The 22,108-nt window shown below is 43.3% G+C and overlaps 1 protein-coding gene across 1 annotated transcript in view; it reads left to right on the forward strand.

The window, feature by feature from the left end:
* The first annotated feature begins 12,442 nt into the window (after nucleotides 1-12,442).
* CHRDL1 (chordin like 1) overlaps nucleotides 12,443-22,108 on the forward strand; it is a 30,951-nt gene continuing 21,285 nt past the window's right edge. Inside the window, exons 1-4 of the mRNA XM_040084274.2 lie at nucleotides 12,443-12,652; nucleotides 15,306-15,451; nucleotides 17,156-17,268; nucleotides 21,160-21,253. Of these exons, the coding sequence (XP_039940208.1) occupies nucleotides 15,355-15,451; nucleotides 17,156-17,268; nucleotides 21,160-21,253 (304 nt within the window). The 5' untranslated portion in view covers nucleotides 12,443-12,652; nucleotides 15,306-15,354. The remainder of the gene's footprint in view (nucleotides 12,653-15,305; nucleotides 15,452-17,155; nucleotides 17,269-21,159; nucleotides 21,254-22,108) is intronic.

Genomic DNA, 22,108 nt, shown 5'->3' on the forward strand with positions numbered 1-22,108 from the left:
TTTCAGCCTGTTCTGGAAATAAACAACGTCTGAGTAGTGCTGGCTTTCTTTTTCCGGACTCCATTAGTTAATGTACAATTTCAGGAGATAACCCAAGGCTTTGCACACCCTGTGCTGCTATTAATTGCCAGCAAGAGACATTCACTGCATTGTATACAGCAAGATGAACAAGCAGCTGTGCAGCAATTTCCTAAGCAATACTTCATCACCGCCACTAAGGGACAGTGTTCCCTACATTTCCACTAAAAAGAATGCCATAGCTGCAAGTTCAATTTTAATTAGTAATGGTTAATGCCTCTGTTTAGTGCTTGAAGTGTTCTACATTCTCTGTTAGGTTTGTTTAAAAAGACAGTTCTTCACAATGCAGTGAATTACAGGCACATTTAATGCACTTTCACTACCACTGATACACTGAAAAATAAAACTTATTTAGAGAAGGTAATTCCTCCTAGGAGCTCCTAAGCCTAAGAGGATAGCTAGTCTAAAATAAATGGTCAACAGTAAGGTGTCAATCAAGAGGCATAAACAGCCTTGCAAAACACATCCACTTTTGCACATTATTTTTTTTCCCAAATACATAATTTGTGTTTGCGAAAATCTCCTAAACTGTCCTCATCTGTGCTGGCAATGCAAATATTGGAAAGTCTACAATATTATGCTCCTTGATAGGTACTGCTTCCTATTCCTTTTGTACCAGAGGCACTTCTGCCACTGACTTCACTCAGAGTGAAGATAATTGTCTGCTATATTCAGAGGAAAAACTTCACTAGCAGTCTCATTTCTTCAGGCATATTTTGTGTTCCGGAAAGCAGTTTAATCAGTTTGAAAGACTCTGCTAAATAACCTTCACTCAATCTGTGTTCCTGAAAAATACTCTGAGAGTCCCACTCTCACCAGAGAGTAATTTAAATACAGCAAGGCTGTATTTATTTACAAAAAGCCAAGATTTTACAGGACAATATAGCAGAGGTACCTGGTTATCCTTATTTTCACACTCAAATAAGAAATGTCCATGAAGTAATTGTTACAGTGATAACAAGTGACTGTACCAAGCCCAGTGCTGTATGATTTCAAGACCCCATTCCAGTACCATTTTTGGTTTCTCAAACATTTGAAGACATTCAAATTTGTTGGCTACAAGATCTACATGTGCACACTCAAGCTGATAGCGTAGCTGCGTAACCAAACTTCAATCTTCATTTTCTCTTTAGTGAGAGAAAGCACAAGGCACATCATAACCAATTAATAAAGAACAATTAAAAAAAAAATCACGAGTCCCATGAACAGAAGGCTTCCTGGATTATGTACATCTAGCATTATCTGTGCAGATAATCCAGTGCAATTAGCCTCCGCTGCTTCTAGCAGGCGACAGTGGCACAGCCAAGAAATAGATATTTTTAGTACCCACCCTCTAACCCTGCCCTGTAATTAACTGCAGAGCCCCACAGACTTCTGCCTGATTAGCTGTTCAGCTAATGAGAGGGTCTGGGCTCAGCTACCATGAACCTTGAATTACCTGCCATTCACGGCCAGCTCTTTGTGACCCCCAGAGCAAAGCACAGGTGCGGAGCCGTGCTGCAAAAGGGACACAAAGAGCAGCGGGGCCCCCGTGCAAAGTGTGCACAGCTCCTGCGACTCCAGTCACACAGATTGAATGTTTTGGATGGTTACACACATGGGAGCAAAACCTGGGAATTCCTGTATGGTCATTACCCAAGATATAAAATGTTTGGCTTTCAGTTAAGATCTACAATATCAATGTCACAAAATGAGTCTGAAATTACAAGAGCAGAAGCTGATCTGATTGTAAAAAAGCTCTGCTATTCAATTGAAGGCCAATGCTTGGTCATAACCAGAGAAAAGTTGAGGTCAGGAGTCCAAGTTCAGGAGTGGAGAAAATAAGAAGCTGAAGGAAACATTATATCCTCCAATAATCCTTGCAGGAGATATGATTTCAGCATGAAAGGATGCAGTCCAGCTTTCAAGTCTCCAAGCAAAAATCATTCTACTATAACTGCTGTGAGATAAAAGCAGACATGTGATCTAGTAATACTGGCCTTTCCCTGGTGTTTTTATTGGTGCTGCCCTCCATATTAAAGAAAACAAACCCTCTGCTTTTAATTTTAAAGACAACTCCAACAGGTCTGCTTTAGAGAGATTTTCTGTTTTAATCCATGCCTTGTAATATAGTTAGTCTTGTGTAAGTTTGGAAGATGGCCTGTTAAAATAAAAGTAAGCAGAAGATAAGCTTTAAAAAAAACCTTTAAAAAAACTTTTACCCAGCTCTTGGGGGCTTTGGTTTGAGTGTTACATTTTTTCAGTATCAGCTGCTTCTTCTTTCTCCTTTAAAGAGTCATGGTAGAAGAATAAATAAGGCTGTCGCCCCATATATGGTTCTCCCATTTCTTAATTGAGGAAGAAGGAGATTTGAGTCCTCCTGAGATCTGAAACACCCAAAGCAATGCATAAATACATGAAAGAGCATGCTTTTAAATAGAAATATCACTCAGTTGGTAGCACACTAAACCAAAACTTGAGACAAGGTCTGTTGTAATTCTGTAATTCTGCTCAGAGCTGATTCTGCTCAGTACCTCCACACAAAGCATTGCCTCTCACCATGTCTCCGTTTCTCCATTTCTAAAAAGGATAACCTGAAAAGTCCACACTTTTAAAGTTTCTTCAGATGAGACAGTGCAGTATAAGAGCAGTGCCAGCCATGAAATCCCTGGATGAGCTCTGGTACCCTTTTCTCAGCAGAGCTTCCCATGGAGCACCTACATTTGGGCAGAGCAACAGAGACCTAAAATAGAGACCTGCTGGGAGTCCTGCTCCCTTCTCCCTCTTCATCCTCTGGATTCAGGCGTAAGGATTGTTAGGGATGCCACAACAATAACAGTTCTGCTCTGCACTGCATCGCTGCAATGTCAGATGGTAGTTTGTATAGAATCATAGAATGGTTTGGGTTGGAAAGGACCCTAAAGGCCATCTCGTTCCACCCCTCTGCCATGGGACAGCTTTTAGTAAAGCAGGTTGTTCAGAGCCTCATCCAACCTGGCCTTGAACACTTCCAGGGATGGGGCATCCACAGCTGCTCTGTGCCAGGGCCTCATTCCCTCCTTCCCCTTACAGGGAAGATTTTCTTCCTAAGATCGAATCTAAACCTGTTCTGTGTCAGTGTAAAAACACTTGCCCTTGTATTATTAATTTCCTTGTACTTAAATCAGATACTGCCACACATTATTTAAACCAGTTCTGTCAGGGAGTCAAAAACTGTGGCACAGAAGAACCCAAAAGTGAGTAACTGCTGATGTTAATGAGTTCAAGTAAATTGAACTGGTGATCTCCTGACTGCTTCCTCCAGCCATGAATTTGGCCTGCAAAATGTCTCATGACCAATCAGTGGTACAATGTATCTCTGGATGCACAGAATAGGGTGGAACTCTTTGGGGATAGAATCAGGATGGAATTTTCCCCTCACAAAGCCTGAACACACAGATATGTCACTTTTGTTATTGATATAATTCTGGCAAGAGTTCAAGTTATTGAATGTTATTGAACAGAAAACCAGGAAGTCTTGTTAACAATTATGGATGACGGTGCCAATAGAAGAAAAGAAAAGGTATATTTGCTAAAACAGAAGTTAGAAATATCTTCATTTCTCTTGTTGATGCATGCTTGTCAGCTGCTTGCAACGATGGACATCACAATTTACATCAATGATGAATATTTGGATGAGCTGGAGCACAAGACAGGATGCTGCTGTCCCCATTATTTCTGTGACCAAAGTAGGTCACACATAACTTTGCAACATTTAGGACATCCAGATTCCAGTTTTCCACAGTGGAGTCCTCCTTACTGCCTGAGGACAGAATTTAACACTATGCAGGAGGAAGACAGTGGCCTTGGTAGTTAGCCAGACACCGAAACCTTCCCAGGGCACTCCTCCCGAGAGGCACATGCAGATCAGGACAGGCTGTCCAAACACAGCCAGCCTCCTCTCCCTTGCTGGGTTATTTTCTCTTTCCCTAGGGGAGCTCCAGCCAGGGGAAACTGTAACAGAGGTGCCTTGGTTTCCTCCCTGTTTTTATAGCAAGAACAAGCTACAAAGGCACCCTTTTGATAATGTCCAGCTCTTCAAAGTCAAGTTCCTTGCAGCACTGAAACATTTGAAACTTCGGTTCTGCTTTCACCACAGTTTTATCTAGCTACTGTATAGCTAACACAGCTGGAATACCAGTACCCCAGTTTGAAGTCAAATAGCAAAAGACACCTTGCGACTTCAGACTCTCTGCTCGTTCCAAGGAAAGGCCTAGATCCTCACTCTCACATCAAATAATGTGTGTTCAACAAGCCAGAGATGCAACATCAGCGGTGACTCGAGACCCAGTCTGGGCTTTCCACCTCTAGGACAGACAGGGACCCACAGGAATGAAGTTCTCACCTGCTGGGACTTGGGCTCCAAGCAGCTGAACCCCTGCTCACTGCAGTTCAGATGCCAGGCCTGAAGGTACTTACGGGGAAATTGTATTGGCATTAAAACCATCAAAACTGGATTATACTTGGACACATGCTGGCAAAGTATTTGCAATGGATTCAGAATAGCTGGAAATTGGCCACATCCACATAATATTCCTAAAGTTGGATAAAATTTGACAGCAGTAAATTAGGAAACTTTGCCAACTCCAAAGCACTACCTCAAACTTGGGCCAAAACGATGCACAGGAACCCAAATGCTCTAGAGGGATTCTTCCCTTCTGCCAAAAACTGTTGATCAGATAAGAGCTGGGCTATGAACCACAGGGATAGGGATGCTGTTTCTGGAGAGGGCAGGGCTTTGGAAAAGTGCCTTTTTGGCAAAAACTAAGGAAGTTACAATCGAAACCCTAAAATATTAGCAGAGCTCTGTGAAGAGGGCAAAGGATTGTGGCTGCTGAGGCATGTAGAAGTGTCAGGGAAGAGCCCTCCAGAGTATGAATGCACTCCTTAGCCACCACTCTTGTGCCTCTTCCTGATGAGTCTTTACAAAGGAAAATGGAAAACTGAATTGTTACAGTACATAGAAACATTCCTTTCACAGAGATATTTGGAGCACAGTGAGAGGTGGGAGGGAGGAGAGAAGACAGAAAGCACAAAAAAAGAGTTAAAAGGGCTGAGACAGGCTGCTCGTATCTCTGTCTTTGTAAGGTCTCAGCCCTAGTGCCTGCTGAGCTAAACCGTGGAGTCTGTATTTATGTCACAGAGCTGGGAGGCTGCTCACAGACAGCAGTGCCCCCCAAGCACCCTCAAACCGGGGGCACCCTCTGCACCCACCCTGGAGAACCCTTCCCTCCGCCCCGCTTCTATTCGCTGCGATGTTTAAAAGATTCTCCCCATCTCTTAGAAGTGAAGAGGGGGAGGATCTGTCTGATTGTATCTGTGACCCTGGCAACTCTTCACAAGCAGAGACAGCTGAGTCACTAATATTTAGAAAAATAACATAATTGACTGTATTCAGGCCTGTGGAGGACCCCTGCTGGGTATTCACAGTTAAGCATTAGCAACTCGGTCATTCCTGGCAGCCTTTGTGAAGGGTTGCCAGGGCTGTGGATTCAATTAGATGACCTCCGACAAACTGATTTCCACTGCAAATATCTTTTAAAAAAATACATTAAATCCCCAGTAAATACAGTGAAATTGGAGGAGACAGCCCTTCCTACCTCATTGAATGTCCCGAATCACCCCACAGCCCCAGCCAGGGGCTTGCTGGGATGTTCTGCATGCCCAGGCTCTATTATCACTGCTGCCTAATGTGATTTAGCCCTGTCTGCGGATTGCACTCTTTAAATCTGAGAATGTGACAGTGTCGCGGTTGGATGCAGATTAGGATACAAAATGGTGTTGAAAAGGTAAAAATATTTTCATGTCTCTTTCTTTTCCTTGTCACTGGGCAGGGGCAACAGTTCTTGTACCACTATTTTTTATCTTTAAACAGATTTTTTTTTTCCCCCCCCAGTACTAACCATTGAATTATTTTGATGTAAGGAGAATTAAGATGAAGCAGATCCAGTGTTTTGTACTACAATATGCTGCAGTGGTACATTACACTGAGCTGGAATATTTATTTGCTTCTCAGTTATCTATACTAAAAGTGATTTATGTGCCACTAAGGCATCTAGGAATGAGATTTTTTAATTCTGCCTTATGCATAGGCTTTTATGATAAGGCTTACAATAAAACAAACAATGTGGACACTGTTGGTTAATACTATCATTATAAAATCAGCTAACACGTAAATTACACTTTGTAGTTCCTTCTCATGTCGGCCTCCTCAGACTCCAGGATTTCATTTCAGTCAACCTGCTCTGCCCTGCTAAATTGCTTCTCAGCCCAACTATTTCTTTGCTGCCTTTCCATCCTAAATAATTCTGAACAACTACCAAACCCTCATCTTTCCTGCACACATCCATATTTTGAAGAAATAGAAGGAAATAGAGAAGTGCTGGATTCTCAATATGTCCCTGCAGAGAGAAGCTTAATGAAACAATATTTTAAAATAATATATCCTATTGTTGAGGTTACAATGAGATATTAATTCAGTAGCAAAAAATATGTAACAGGATAACAGCTACTATGAAATTATCATCCAGAGAGCCATCTGCATAGCCAACAAGCATTTCCCTAATTGTTCTTTCTACATGATGCAAAAGAATAAAGTAAGGGTATTTACAGAGAAGAAACTTTTCTTTACTTATAATGTAAATTGGTATATGGAACAGAGACACTCATGGAGTGTCATGATTTTTTTTTTTCTCAATGTTCCCTGCTGAGCAGTGCCACAATTAATCAAGCTTTCTAGGTTTTAGTTAATTGCTGGACTCCAATAAATTGGTTTGTACTGGCACTGGTCCAGGTCTGATAATTTCACAGCCTTGCAAACTGCTGCATGTTCACACAAGAACCTTGAATGCAGGCAGCTGGGATAAAAAAGAATAAAAGAAACTCTTGTTCTGTGACGTTCCATTAATACTTTAAAAGCCAGCCCACTAGCAACAGTGTCTTCACTGTTTGTTTCTCTCCATGTATTTTATACTGATGTTTTTAATGATGAAATGAACTTGCCTCGCTTGAAACTTTGTTCTGTGGCTGGTTATTCTCAAAGAGCCATTTCTAATTTCACCATTATCCTCTTGGACATTTCCAGTGTTCCCATCCTCTGCTGGAAATTCCTTGTGACGTTTGGACACAGCTCAGCTATTTTTCCTGTCTCTCTACAATTTTGTTCACGTGAAAGGATCACCATCTTCTGGTGAAGGAAAGGTCAAGGCTGGCTTTATGAACTAGGCAGGAGAAAGGAGTGTTGTCCCCCTCTGGCCTAACTCAGTGCTGCTGGGTGCCCTCACGGTCAGTCCGACACCGAGGCTTGGCTTTTCCTAAGCCTGCAGTCAGAATCAAGCAGGCTGGCGTCACAGTTCAGTGCAAGCCAACACGTGAGGGTCTGTTATGAGTAACTACACAGCATTGTTATCAGAGGGCAAGGCAGCTCCACAGCTCTTAGTTCATTTTACAACTGAGCTCGAAGGACTTCGTGTCCTCAGCTCTCACTGGTAGCGATGGGATTTGCAAGCCCTCAACCCCTGGCAGGCTCTGGCTCCACGCTGGCACAGTTTTGACTTTGTTCTCCCTAGAGAGGAGATCAATCGTTTGGCAAGTTCAGTTTTACTAATGGGTTTCAAAAGCACTCTCACACCAGCAAATTTCTAAGCAAAAGAATTACATAATACCCGAGGTGTTCAGAATGTCCTTACTGCCTTTGGCTTACCAAGGTGAGCTCAGCAGCACTAATCACGGTCTGTAAAAGTGTCTTTGAGTTGCAATTGGAGCCTCATTCAGCCTGCCCTGACTCCCTCTGTCATGCATTGGGAGACAGGGCTCACTGGGTTTATCTGGTGGATGCCAGCTGCAAGGAAACGCCTCAGCAGGTGGATCTTTATCATGGTGTGATTAATCTGTAAGATTGGTTCCAGCATTTCTTGTGCATAGCAGGACTGGGAGAAAATCACTGGGATCCTTTTAAACTCCTGAAAATTTTTACCAAGTGTGATTCTAGTCAACAGGTGCAATAGCAAGAATGAATATATGCTGGTTTTATGTGAACTGTGCCACCTTCTGCTGTTTTCAAAAATGTGTGGTAGTGAAAAAACAATGAAGGTGAAGCTGATCCCAGAACTCAGAAATAATCACTTATACAGGTTCTTTGATGTTGCTTTTCAACATCTTGCTGAAATAATATTGCATGTTTTATGGATTTACACTTTGCTGAAAGTGTCACTGTGCTTCCTGCCCACAAAACACTGCCCATACAGGAATTCTGGATGAAAGTTTGGACTGAAGATTTGAACTTGCTCTTCATGCATCTCATGAATATACCAAAGAAATCTATATTCCTACAAAATGTCTTGAAGTTTTTGACATGACAGACATGAAAGAGAATTACAGGATCATAATTGCAGCTGCAGACACACTGTGGTGGTAATAGGTATTTTAAAAATATCTGGGATAGATGAGAATAGGTTAGATTAGATTAGAAATATCTGCAGATGAACACTTAGAGAAATGATAAGCACATTCAAAATTCAGGAGTGCCTCACCTCTGAGTGTATATGTTTATTCTATACCTGCACATTGGGATTCTCAACACCCCACCTAGCAAAGGGTCATTTACTCTAGGATAGAACGAACATTGTGTGGTTCTCTTCTCCTGCATTTTCATTGCTGCTGGCAGGTTTTGTGAAGTTAAATTTAAAGAGATACATTTTATTTGCATTTTTTGACAGAACAATTAAAGACTTTCAGCTACTCTTCAGTCCCATATGAATATATCCACAACAAGGTAAAGAGGAATTGGGTTGCAGTTTGACATTTTATGTAATGCTGTTGTTGTTTAGCAAACCACATTGAAATCGCAGGCTCACTACCTCCATCTGTCTCACTGGCAAATAAATAAATTAATTTCTAGTGCTAGAGGACTGACAACACACTCTGGATAAAGTCCATGCTACAGAAAAAACAGGAGGGTGGAGAATGCTCATGACCATCCTGTGCCATAATCATAAAATCATGCACATCTGAAGCCCTTTTTGTTGAACAGTGTATGTGAAGACTGCTTGGTAAACATCCAGATTGTATTCCCAGTATGATAACTGGGGGCTTGATCCAAACCACAAAAAATAATTTAGAGATTTTTATAAAATCCTGGGAATAATTTTTAGCAAAGGGCTTCACCAAATTTATGGGAATGCAAAAACCAAAGTAATTCATTACGCTAAGAATTTCCTTCCATATATTTTTAGAGTGAAAATTTGACTATAGATAAACAAAAGGAAAAAAAATAGACAGGGGTGTTGTGTCGAGTGTCTAATATCTCTCAGAGCTCAATGTCTGTTCCAATTAAGAAAACTCCACATGGTGTGTAAACATGTTAGCATTGGCATGAATCTTTTAGCCTGTTTTTTTTTCCCCTCACAAGAACTGAGAAATAATAGCAGGATACCTACACTGTGAGGCACAGCACAGGGACGTGGACTTCTGCTGGCAGTGTCACATTATTTATCTGCTTCATTTCCATGATCTTTAAGGAGAGTTGCATGGATAAATCTCAGTGCTTTTAAAACTTATGGCACCCTTCAATCTTTAATGCACACTATCAGGAGCAATCCTTTCCCGTCTGGGCACCGGAATGGAGAGAATGTTCAAGCAGTGAGCTCTGCTCGGCAGCATGAAGGGAAACAAGCGTGGAGCTGATGCTTCTCCAGGGCTCTGTGTGCCACACGTGTGCAGTTACAGCCCACTGCTGAGCGAGAGCACGAGCAAGGGGTGTGCTAAGTCATCAGTGCTGTGGTCTAAGGGCGTGAGACAGACCACGGGGCTGTGTTAGGTGCGGGACAAGGCAAAGCATAAAAAGTAGTGGCTTGAACTTGTACTTCTTGGTGAGACTTGGCCAGAGCTGGGAGCAAAGGAACAGCTCGAGCTGTAGCACTACCAGGAGCCAGGGGCACTGGCAAACCTTGCCAGCTCACGGGGGTCTCTCAGCAAGAGGCCACCTGTGAACGTTCCACTCGTGCACAATGTCCAGCATGTGCCACGACATCCAGGGGTTATCCACCACAGCACTATGCCACGGGAAGAGGAAGGACAAGAAACAGACACAGCCATTGGGTGTGACCCAGAGAGATGCCAGACTGCATCTTCAGTCTTCAAAAGCTCTCAGGGACGTCCCAGTGACCCACGAACAGCTTGAGCAGCAGGACCAGGACCGGGAGTCAGACTAGAGCAGCCTGCCCTTGGCAGTCTGGGCTTCCACCAAGTTGCCAGTTCAGTGAGCCCCAAAACCTCACTGGAAAGAAAGGCTCTTTCAGCCAATTCTCTACAATCTATATCTGCTAGAGTGGGAAAAGAATTCCAGTTCAAATATCTCTACATTCAGCAAAGGTCTTGCACCTGCATTAGTGTCTCCAGAAACCACCAGACAGCAGCATCTCCTGAAACAGTCTTACAGAATACAGTGGAAAGTGCTGGCATCTATAGCAACTTTCCCAAAGCACACTTCATGCCAAATAAGGAATTTATTTTCAAAGAATCCCTCTGCAAAAGAATTCAGGTCACACAGTCTATAGAAAATATTTCACTTCTCATTACTACTACACTGACTAGGCATAAAGAGTACTGCAATAATTACTGTAGTCTTTACACACACTGGACTTTGTATCAGCACAGAGAAGAAAATACATGGAATAAGTGCTGTCTAGAGAACACTGACACTGTTGGGTGGCTGTGTTGGGTGGATTGTTCTGGAGGATGTCTCTGCCCAGGCCCAAAGTTGGATTTACTAAAGTCGTGTAGCTGCTATCAACCCTGTCTACAAAGACCTGTGGATTCCTACTCCCAAGGATTTGGGAGGGTCAGTTCAGTCACACATCTGAGTGTCAATATTATTCATATGCAATTTATCTCACAGGCTGAGCCTGCATGTTCTAACCCAGCACAACACCTAAAGGAACATTACTACAGCCCCAAATCTCAAAGCACATGCATGTGCTTCACTCTGCTCCATGAGCACGGATATCCCTCTGTGGGACTGGAGCTTGCACAGAACAGCATCTCTGCTTTCATGTGCAAGTTACAGCCATACTTCTGACTCAGAGTTACCATTTCTTTCTGTTTGCCCATCCCTGTTTCATACAGTGGCTCTTCCAAAACTATCAGCCTGCAGCCGTAGGCATCACGTTGGGGACTGAGCTTTAAGCAATGGTTTTTCCTTAGGAACATGGATTACTGCCTGGGCACAGCAAGATAGAGTGGCAGTGACACAGAAGTTCTTTTCACTATTCAGCATTAAAAGTTATATAGTTGCATTTGACTGACACACAGGCTTGGTTACTCATAAAGTCACGCTACAAAAGCCTTAGTAAGTCATCTGTCCTTTCCTCATGCTAGTATAAGGTTTCACCATACCCCGTACCTTCAGTGTTTTGTCTAGCTAAGGTACGATGGAAGAAATGAAAGTTCTGCTCAATTTTCAGCCTTCTGAAAATATCCGCTAAGCCTGAGAGGTGTATGACCTCCCAGCAGTGCTTCCCAAACACCCTGGTCCCAAACTATGGGAAATAGGTTGTAATTTGTTTCTCCACATGATGTCTTTTCATACCTCACCCTTTTTCTCAGATCATTTGTCAAGAGTTCACTGATCTCTTCTTATTAGTTACAGGGGCTACAAGAAGACAGAAAAAAAGAATGTTTGACCGAGCATATAATGAGTCATGGGTTTAATTTAGTTCCACCAGAATCTCAATGTGACCTTGAAACCTTCTAACACAATAAATCAGACCAGAGGGTATCAGCAGAGGGTGTCTGACAGATCCCATCGGGTCTGCTTGGGGGACACCCGCCTAGGAGAAGTCCATTAAAGAGCCGTTTCTGTGCGGAGTCCGCTCCCCAAGAAAACCACCCGTGGGGCTCTGTTCCCGCGGAGGAAAAGCGGCCGCGGGCACCGGAGCCGCGGCTGGTTCGAAGGCACCAGAGCGGGTCCCTGCGCCCGCAGCCGCTTCCGCAGGAGGAACGGCGGCCCCGGGGGCGGCGGGGCTCCGAGCCCGTGTGCCGTGTCCCCTCTCCGCGGCCCCCCAAGGCGGAGCGGCTCCACCCCGCCGTGTCACTCACGCCGCTGCGGCGGGCGCGGGGCGCGGGCGAGGAGGGGGCCGGGGCCGGGGCGGGGGCGGCCCCGCTCTCCCCGCCTCCTGCCGCCGGGGCTGCGGGGCACGACCCGCTGCCGAGCATCCTCCGCCCGCGGGGCCTCGCTGCGCCGCTCGCCGGGGCGGCAGGCGCTGGCAGGTGCCCCAGCCCGGGACTTTCCGGAGCGCCCACCGTCCGCAGCTTCCCTTCCTCTCCGCTCCCGTCCATCAGTCGGGGGTCGAGGGCTGGCGGCGGCAGGACGCCGTCCGTCCCCTGCTCGCCCGCCCGCACCGAATCGAGGGGGACACCTGAGAGTCGCGGGAGAAGATTATGGCAACGTGAGCGAGCGGCGGAGCCGCCTGGCCGGAGCCCGGTACCCAGCGGAGCGGAGCCGCGCCGTTACCGCAGCCCGAGCGCTGAGCGCGGCCGTCTCCGAGCCCTGCCCCAGGTTTGTGAGCTTTGCTGGCCCAGACGAGGCCCCGGGCGGGCGCGGTCCCGCTGCCGGCGCGACGCCCGAGGCCGCGGCACAGACAGCCCGGAGCGGGGACTCCACGCCTCCCGGGCGTTCGGTTTGTCCCGTGTCTCCGATCGATGTCCCGCCGTCCCCTCGGGGGCAGCCCCGAGCCCAGCTCCTCTCCCGGCTCCGGGCGGGGGTTCAGCCCCTGCCCAGCTCCTGTCCCGGTTGCTGTGCGGGAGCCGGGGGCAGAGCAGCGGGACACCGCCCGCCTGCAGCCCCCTCCCGCAGGGATAAAGGCTCGGAAGAGCGGAGGGAGAGCGCTCGCTGCGGGTGATGGAGCGCAGCGCGGCCGTCGGGGCTGAGCTGTGCCCGCTGCATCACCGCAGCCTCTGCCAGCTGCCCTCGGCGCTGACAGTTTTGGATTTTGCGGGGTTTTTTTCACTAATCGAGGATTTTTCACTGCCTCTTGTAGTTACCAAACCGGGCTCTTTGGAGAGACCCCCACCTGCTTTGTTTCACTCAGTAATTCATGTAAGACGTGGAGCTTTTTAATTGTTTCTACAATGCAGAAAACATGCCAATAATTAACAGGTTAATACTAACTGAGATTATTTAAATCCAGGAATATTTTTAGGACCTTGCCCTTTGGGGAAATAAAGGGAGTGTGCTAATAGTGAAAAGTATGTGTTTATATTTGGAGTAACAACAATACAGAAATTAAAGAGAATTAAGAAAGACATCAAAAGTCTCCATCCCATTTCTCTTATTAACTCCTCCATCTCACATTACTGCGCAGCATTTCTGAGAAGAAGCAGTCCAAGTTTTATAATGTTCTTCCTTTTGAAGACCTGACATTTGAAATGGGTGGATTTCTGAGCCTATTTCAACTAACCAACCTAGCTAACGGTTAAGGTGCTGCACAAAGGATAATTGTGCGCCATTTATAATTATTGTTTGCTTAAGCAATCCCTACGAAGGCTGAAACATTTAAGCAGTCACATTTCTGCCAGTCCTAGTGATGTGCTACTGTTGTTCTCAATGCATGCATGATGTCCTGGGACTAAATTATGAGGTTTTAATGTTAAACAGGTTTTTAAAAGGATGTTTGGCTTCAAAAATGTCCTATGTGATTTGAATATGTTGAAAGGGAAAAACTACTTAAACTCTTCTTCTGAAATTGAAACATTATTCTCAACTCACAAAGTAAATGGAAAATTATGTTTTGTTACTGAATAGGGAGTGTGCTTTAAAGAATGTTTTTTAAAAAAACATTTTCAGAGGCAATTTGCATTGTTTGGAATGAGTTACTGAGTACAGAGTAGTGGCACAGGTTTAGTTAGTTAAGGACGATGTCCATTGTGGTTGTGGTTTGGGAATACAGAGAATTCTTGAACAGTGGAGCCACTGATAAAATCAGATCACACACCCTTTGTTACAGTGTCCTAGGTCCCAACAGTCTTAACTGGAAGATCTTAATTTTAAAGGCTTCTTAACTTAATATTTAGTTTCTTTAAGTTATCCACCACTTTACTTATACATATATAAATTATTAATTTTGCCATATCTGTGAGTTTGAACACATTTATATACAGTTCTGTTATTTACATGAAATCTGAAGAGGCTGAATTAGTTTATAAAACAGACTGTTCATTTTTCCAATAGTGACTCTTTTGGGGTTTTCTAAACTTCTGTAAAACTAATAGTGAATCCTGTCAAGGTTTTTTAAATCACACCCAAATCTTTCCAACACTGTAAGTTATGGACAAGTGCACTATGGCAAGATAACACTTTTGTAATGAATGCTCATAAACATATCAAAATAGAATGTTAAGTCGGCTGTATTTTAAAAAATCTACTTTAGTGAATTGGTTAACTATTTCCATAAAATAATTTGCTTGTTAAAACCCAGAAAAAGACAAACAGAATGGCACATGCAGCAAGTGCAATACCAGCTCTGCACCACAGAGAGAAGAATACACTAAGCTTTGCCCCACATGCAGGACTTTGACATTAAAATCTACAGGAGTGAAGATGACAAGTCATTCCCCCATTCTGCTCTCAGCTATCAAGGCAGCAGAAGGGTTAACTCTAGAAAAATTAATTATACACAGTTACCAGAACAATAGTGATTGGAAGAGGGGCGAAGGGGCGAGGTGAACAGTGGTGGAAGCCTTTTAGATGTGATGAGGAAAACTCCCACTGGCGGCAGCAGGGCCAGAGGCTCAGCCTGAGCAGGACCTGTGCTCCAGGGACACCCGAGGGGAACTTCAGGATGAAGCAAAAGTGTTACAACTGACACCAAAGACACATTGAAAAGTGATGCTCTACAGGGACATACCCCAAACGAGTTTCCTGGGAAAGAGAACTTTTAACAATTTAGATTGCTAACTTGCCAGATTGCTTTGAAATAAAATAAGGATATTATTAGAAGGAATATCCGTATTTCAGCTTTCATGGATAGGAATGTGGTCCCTCTTCCAAAAATTAAATAATCTGAAGGCAAAGCTGCTTCCATGAAAGGAAGATGCATGATACAGACAGACTTTGTTTGTCCTGGCAGTTTAGGATTTCTGTGCACTGGATGAAATCATTGAGTATCTTACAAGATTTTACTTTAATTAATTTAATATTTTTTTCCTAACAGCTCAATATTCTCTTCTTGGAGGCTCTCTCTTTTCCTTTTGACGACAAAGATGAAAAGAAAGTGGATATTGAAGGATTTGCATTTTATCTTTTTTGGTGTGCTCTGTCTCCTTGTCATAGATGGAGCTAAACTAGAACAAGTAAAACGTAAGTAGACTTCAGACAAAGCTTTCCTTTTCCTTCACCTAAATTGGACATTTTCCTTCTATTTTCAGATGTGGTTCAGAAAAGAATGTCCTAAACCTTCTAACATCCTTCCTCCCTCTAATCCTGGATTTAATAGAATCAGGTCACCCCCACATTTGGAGAACATTTTCCTAAAACTATACAGGTTATAGTGCATCATGAAGAACATAACACATCAGTTGGAGAATCTGTTTTATTTCAAATATTCTGAGTCAAGAGTGGGCTTAATTCTATTTAGTAACCTCTGTAAACATCTGACAGATTATCTGGATCTGTCCCATGTGTAAGAATACTGTGCTGAAGTTTTCAGCTAGCCTAAAGCTTGTCCAAGATTGCTCTGTTGTGTTGTAAAAACAACCTCATATGAACTGGATTAGGTACATCCTTTGAGAAAATTAAGAGTCTCTCTCTCAAAAAAACTGTCAAAAACTTGATAAGATTTGAAAAGAACACAAACAAAAGGAAGGGAGCATTTCTGCAAAGCCTGTCACGCGTGGGAGATGTTAACACATTTCAGCAATCGTGGCAAGGAGGAACAGCTACCCAAATAAGTCTAGGAGTTATTGACTGCTTCAGCCTTGTTCCTAAGTGTCTGGAATGCTCTCCCTACCTGCCCAGGTTGGGTTTTGGCCTCCTTCTTACAAAAGACATTATTTGCCCTCGAGAAGTTAAACTTTTTAGCCTCACTGCTCAGCAGCTTCTGCTTCCGAGGAAGTAGATGGGGGGGAAAACAAGAGAGAGTGAGTTCCAGAAAGGTCCTCTGCCCCACTGAACTCGCCCACAGGAAAACCACGTGCAGGAACTTTGGTAAAGAAAGAGCAGTGAGAAATGACCCCACTGCAGTTGTCTGCTTTTTCGTATCCTGTTTCATTTGTCATGCTTCTCTGTGGAGGGAAAGCAGATCACAGTTTTCCTAACAGTCCCCAGCTCTGGCTACTTTCTTCTAGCCCAGGAAACGTGAAGACTGGCCCTGGCTTGGATTATCACATGGAAGATGGGTATTTTATTAAGATATCCTGAAGTATCATCTGTACTGTGGGTAATGAATTAAACTGAATTTGGATATCCTTAGGATAACAGAAAGCAACTCCCACATGGAAACACATGAGAAACACCCTTTTATTGTAGAGATTTGAGGTTTCAGTGTGAAGGAAGGGACAGGACAATAATGTCTGACAGGTATGTGGATTTCTACAAATCTGCAACTGCAAGATCAGAAGTGCTTAGTAAACAAAAGATCTCAAAGTATTTTGAAAGCTGATGCATAAATTATTTCACCATCTCTCTGCAGTACAACCTGTGATTTTCCTGAGTTGGACCAATTGCTTTGGTTTTGCAGTGAATAAGGTTTTTTTTCTTTAAACCTGTTTGAGTGATCAGGAACTTTAATTTTATTACCTAAACAGATGAAAGGATAAACTCACCTGTATGAAAGGGATGATTTTATGATTTTATCATCATCTGCAATTTTGGAAAAATGGGAGGCCATGCCATTTATTTTGGTTTGGGAGGGTAGAAAAAACAGCACGTGGAAATAAAGGTCTTTCTGTTGTGTAATTCTCCAGGAAAAGAAAAAGTAGAAAACTCTGAACATCTAAATGTACTTTGTAAACATGGAATGGAAATTTTCATTCATAGCTCTCTCAATTCTTTGCTGTTTTACAGATTCAGATACATACTGTGTGTTTCAAGATAAGAAGTACCATGTAGGAGAAAGATGGCATCCTTACCTAGAACCCTATGGCCTCGTTTACTGTGTTAATTGTCTTTGCTCAGAGGTAGGACTGCTGGGTTACTGATCCTACAACTCCTACTTGTTTCATTGACTAGAATCCTGCCTGATGTAGCTACATCAATTTGACAAAGCCCAAACCTGTTCTCACTAGTGGGTCATGCTGCAGGAAACAGAGGCAGGCAATCCTAGTGAAAGGAAAATATTAACAGAGAAGGCCAATTCTGGCAAAAAAAATACTTGCATAGCATAGGTAAAACAACTCCTTAATTAGCCAGTGGATGATGGGCATTACATCTCAACTGATCAGGCCCAACTGCCTAAGAATAATGCTTGCAGTTCCACCAGTATGGGTGATCATGCTGAACCTGAGTTTGGTACTTTGATCTATGCACAGTGCCAACATCTTCCAGTCAAAGCATCTGCTGCCCTAAAGTGCTGAAGGATCAGGCTTCGATAATCACTGTGAGTAAAAGTCCGTCAAAGAAGAATGAGATGATGAAACATGAGAAAAGGTTGTGGGGAGTAGAGAGAATTGGGTAGAACATGAAAGGGCTCTCATCAGTTGATGGCTGGTGCAAAAACACAGAAGTCAGAGATCCCCACAGTATGTCATATACAGCTAGGAGGAGGCACAAAAATGAGGGCAGTTTATGTCCCTTAGAGCACTTTAAAATAAACAGTAAGGGATCTTAATCACTAACACGTGACACACTCCAGATGCTGAGTTCTGTCTGCTATATTTAATGCAGAGTAAAGTATTCCTCGCTATTTGCCCTCTCTGCAAGTGTAAAATATTGGGCCCCTGTGCAGCATTTGCTCTGAGGGAATCTGCTACTACAATTCAGTGCAGAGATGCACAAACAGTAGTCCCACAAGTTTAGCTGCAGAATGCAGCTGTGAGAGAAAAAGCAATGTAGTGGAAGGAAAGGAAAAGTCTTTGTTTAGAGCAAAAAGGGGTTTCCACTCAACTTTTGTTGATGCATCTGCAAAGTTGAAAACTCCCTCAGAGTTTGTGCGGAGTAAAACACTCATTAAACCACTGGAAGAATGTGTCTTGGGTGGGGAAAGAATTAACTGGAAATCCTAGAGATCTGGATACAAATAAATGCTGGATGATTTTTAGAGAGATGTTAGACAGTTTGGAGGGACGGGAAAGTGCCTGGCCAGCTCCTCTGGACAACAGCATTGCTGGGACCCGGGCACACCCACACACTCTGAGCCTCCAAAAAACACAGGCTGTTTTATTTTTTAACTTGGGTGTGGAAGACAAAGTGATAGTTCAGGGCAGCAGGTTTAGTAAAGAAAGAAGCTGCTTGTGGTAGTCCCCAGTGTGCACACAGCTCAGAGGTGGATTGGACTCTACTCCCTGTTTGCTACCTTTTACCTTTGGTGTACCACGAGGGTGCAAATTGTAACCTGGGAAAAGGTCAGCACTGAGGATGCTGAGGGATCTCTTGGATGTGACTCTTGTTGTCTGGAAGGAAGATTCCAAATAACAGCTGCAGCATGCAGCCACTCATTTGAGCTTTGTCCTGGCCAAAATCACGCCCTCAGAGCACTGACCTACCATAAAAGCTCCTGAAGCTTCACCAGTTTCATGAAGTCTCCTTCAGGAAACCCTCAACAATTTATAATTTTAACAAAATAAAGGCATTAGAAAACATATCATGGCATAGCACAAGCATGAACCATAAACCAAATATGACAGCATAAAAGATGAAAATAAAGTGTGCCACAGATAGCAAGTGAGAGAGATCATACATAAACCACCTATGATTCCCTGGCAGGCAGGCAAAGGATCTGTAGAGGGTGTGATGCAGCAACTGATTCCCTCACACTGCAGAGAAAAGCAAAAAAATCCCCAGGTCTTTATGTCCAGTGTATCAAAATGTCTTTGCTGGCCACAGATATTGTGATCCACATGATGTCTGCACAAAACAAGTCCCATCAGCCAGGCAGCAGACGGAGATCCCTGCTCTGTCTCTAAACAGTCTGGCTGTCCATCCCCCCAGCACACAGGCTTCTGATGCTTAAGAAAAAAGCGAGGTTAACTAAATTAACTAAACAGAGGCCAAGTTATTCAGCCTGGCATTAAAAAAAAAAAGGGGGAAAAAAAAAAGCTTTCCTGTTTTTGTATGTATATAGTATTGTATTTTTACAAGTTATAATTTACATACTTAAACCAGAATAAAACTAAACATAATCCAGTGTTCTCACCCTGTTCCCCCTTCCTTTTACAACCCCTCCTCCCCCCCAGTTCATAGTGGAGCCTGTTGACTGTTACTGTCAAGTAAAACTGAGCACTCACAATTTGTCAGATCATTATTTTACTCCCTAAAATACAGGAGTTTTTTGCTTTTGCTTGTGTTTGTCGTCGTATCTGCAGACCTCAGGCTAAGTGGTGCTCTCCACACTCAGCCCTGATAGCCCAGCTCGGGGAGAGAGATGCATCAACACCCTTTGGTACCTGATGCAGAAATGTGACCTTGGCCCTGGCTTAGAGAGCCTGACCAGCGCTGCTCTGGTCAGTGGGGCTGTTCTCCCAAATATCACTGGGAATGTAGGTGTAAGATCAGCCTCACTAAGCGCAGATCAGTTAAAACAGCTCCGTCCTGCAGCACACAGTGGAGTCTGGTCAGCAGTGTGGAGCAGCAAAGTTGGCCTGCAGAATTTTATCCCCGCTGACCACACACAGGAAATAAACATTCACCTCAGGAGAGTCTGCAGAACTTCAAATGAAGAAGAGAGAGGTCATAGAAGAGGAGAAGTCAGCAATGTGGAGCCAGGTCAGCAGGCAGTGCCAGCCTTTCTCCTGCAGCAGTGCTGCACAGGCTCCCACGGCTGCTGGGTGAACAGTCACCGACCTGTGAAGATCCTAGAGCCTGAAATTTGCTCCTCTTCTACAAAATCAGTATATTTCATTTCAGTTCTTATTGGAAACAGATGGTGATAATCATTTTTAGTGTCTCTTTCCAAAGCAGATGCACGACTGTAGTTCGTGGCTAGCAATGATCTAATAGGAGGATTCCAGCCTGTGGTCTGCAGATATTTGTCAATGAATTATTTTGAAAGAGATGACTGGAAAGACCTATACATCTGCTGTCTAGGGAAGTCTGCACATCCACTGAAAACATTTCAGTGCTCCAGAAGGCACGTGAAAATAAAGTGGCTTTAGTCCTGACACCACCTAAAACTACAGTCATAACTTAATATCGATGTTCACGGTGAAAGATCTTTCTTGTTATAAACATGAGCAACTCAGAGATAAATTAAGAGGATGAATTATGAATGGGAAATGGAAATTTGAAATGGATAGTCCTTTCTGGTTACAGACACCAGGGAATGAAAATTCCCTGTGTTTTAATTATAAATCAAACTTAGATGTGGTCAAACAGAATATTATGTTAATGACATGAATAATGAAACCTATTCCCAAGACTTAACTCATATTTCTTTAAAAAAATGGCTACTTACCATCTGGGTTTTTTTGTCTACTGGGAAAGCAATAAAATGAAAACAAAAGACTCTCCCCAGTTTTCAGGAACAATTACAGACGCTATTGTCTCTTGTGGTCTTGAACTAACCCTCAATAGGGGATATCTCAGAGTCCTACCATTTATCCATGTCTTAGTTTTGGAAATGCAATTCCTAAGCATAATCTGCTCAAAAGAAAAATGGAAGGAAAAAGGGAAATGGAGATTGTTGCTACCCATTTTTATACACTCCTCCAATTTTAAGGTTTTTAAGGATTTCTGTCCTCCAGCATAAATTCAAAGGCAGTGGAAATATCTGGGAATATCTGGTATGAGTGAAACCAGAATGTTGTAAAAGAGGCATTTTCTAAAAAAAAATGTTTGGATGTAGAATAGAGAACACAGAAATTTGTAAGACAGCACATTTCATTAAAATACTGTGTACTGTGTTCTATCTGCAGAATGGAAATGTTTTGTGCAGCAGAATAAGATGCCCAAGTCTACACTGTGCTTCCCCCGTGCACGTACCACAGCTATGCTGCCCACGATGCCCAGGTAATTCCTATTAGTGACAAATGGTCCTTTCTGAAATAGCTATTTAATATGCTGAGTAACAACAGAATTAAATATCTGTGCTGGAAAACTTCGGTGAAGTAAACATCCTCCAGTAACCATCTAGGTCATGAGAGGCTTGTCCTACAGTAAGTTACAGTATTTCCCGTGGTGTTTTCTGTTTAGGAATCCAGAAGTACAGATTTGTGAAGGGATCAGTTGAGCTACCAAGTCCAACCCCCTACAACCCAGGCAGAAAGTAGAGTTGTTTCATGGAATGTCCATTCTAGATTCCTTATCTCTAAACTCTGTCACAGTAAAGCACCATCCCACAAAGTTCCTAGGTTTCTGGTTTTGGTGCTTTTCATAAGAGCAGACCAAAATATATAACTATTTGCAATGGCTGTCTGTTAACAAGCAATTCAAAATTGCTTTGGCAAACGTGCATTTGTACAGTGTCACTGTACAACCAGGCTGGTAACATTCACCTTTTACATCTCAGGTCCAGGCACAGCTTCATAATTAGTAGAGACTGCTGTAAATCACAGAAGCAGTGCTGTACAAGTTTATGACTATATAAATCCAATTGGATACTGTATAGTAAATTCTCCAGACTGTACATTTATTATATGCTCATTATTAAGAGCCACTGTATGAAAGAGACTAAGCAGGATCTTTCACGAGCCTGTTCCAGCATTCCCGACATGGCCTAATGGCTGGGAGTCTTGACTGGAGCTTTTCCCTAAATGTCTGTCTTAGTGGCACCCCACATTTCCATTTATAAAAGAGTATTCATGCAGCATCATAGAAAGGGGGTTTATTTGACTTTCTGCAGAGAGTCTGAGTTTAATTGTCAAT

This window comes from Hirundo rustica, chromosome 21 (assembly GCF_015227805.2).
Source record: "Hirundo rustica isolate bHirRus1 chromosome 21, bHirRus1.pri.v3, whole genome shotgun sequence".
Taxonomy (NCBI): domain Eukaryota; kingdom Metazoa; phylum Chordata; class Aves; order Passeriformes; family Hirundinidae; genus Hirundo; species Hirundo rustica.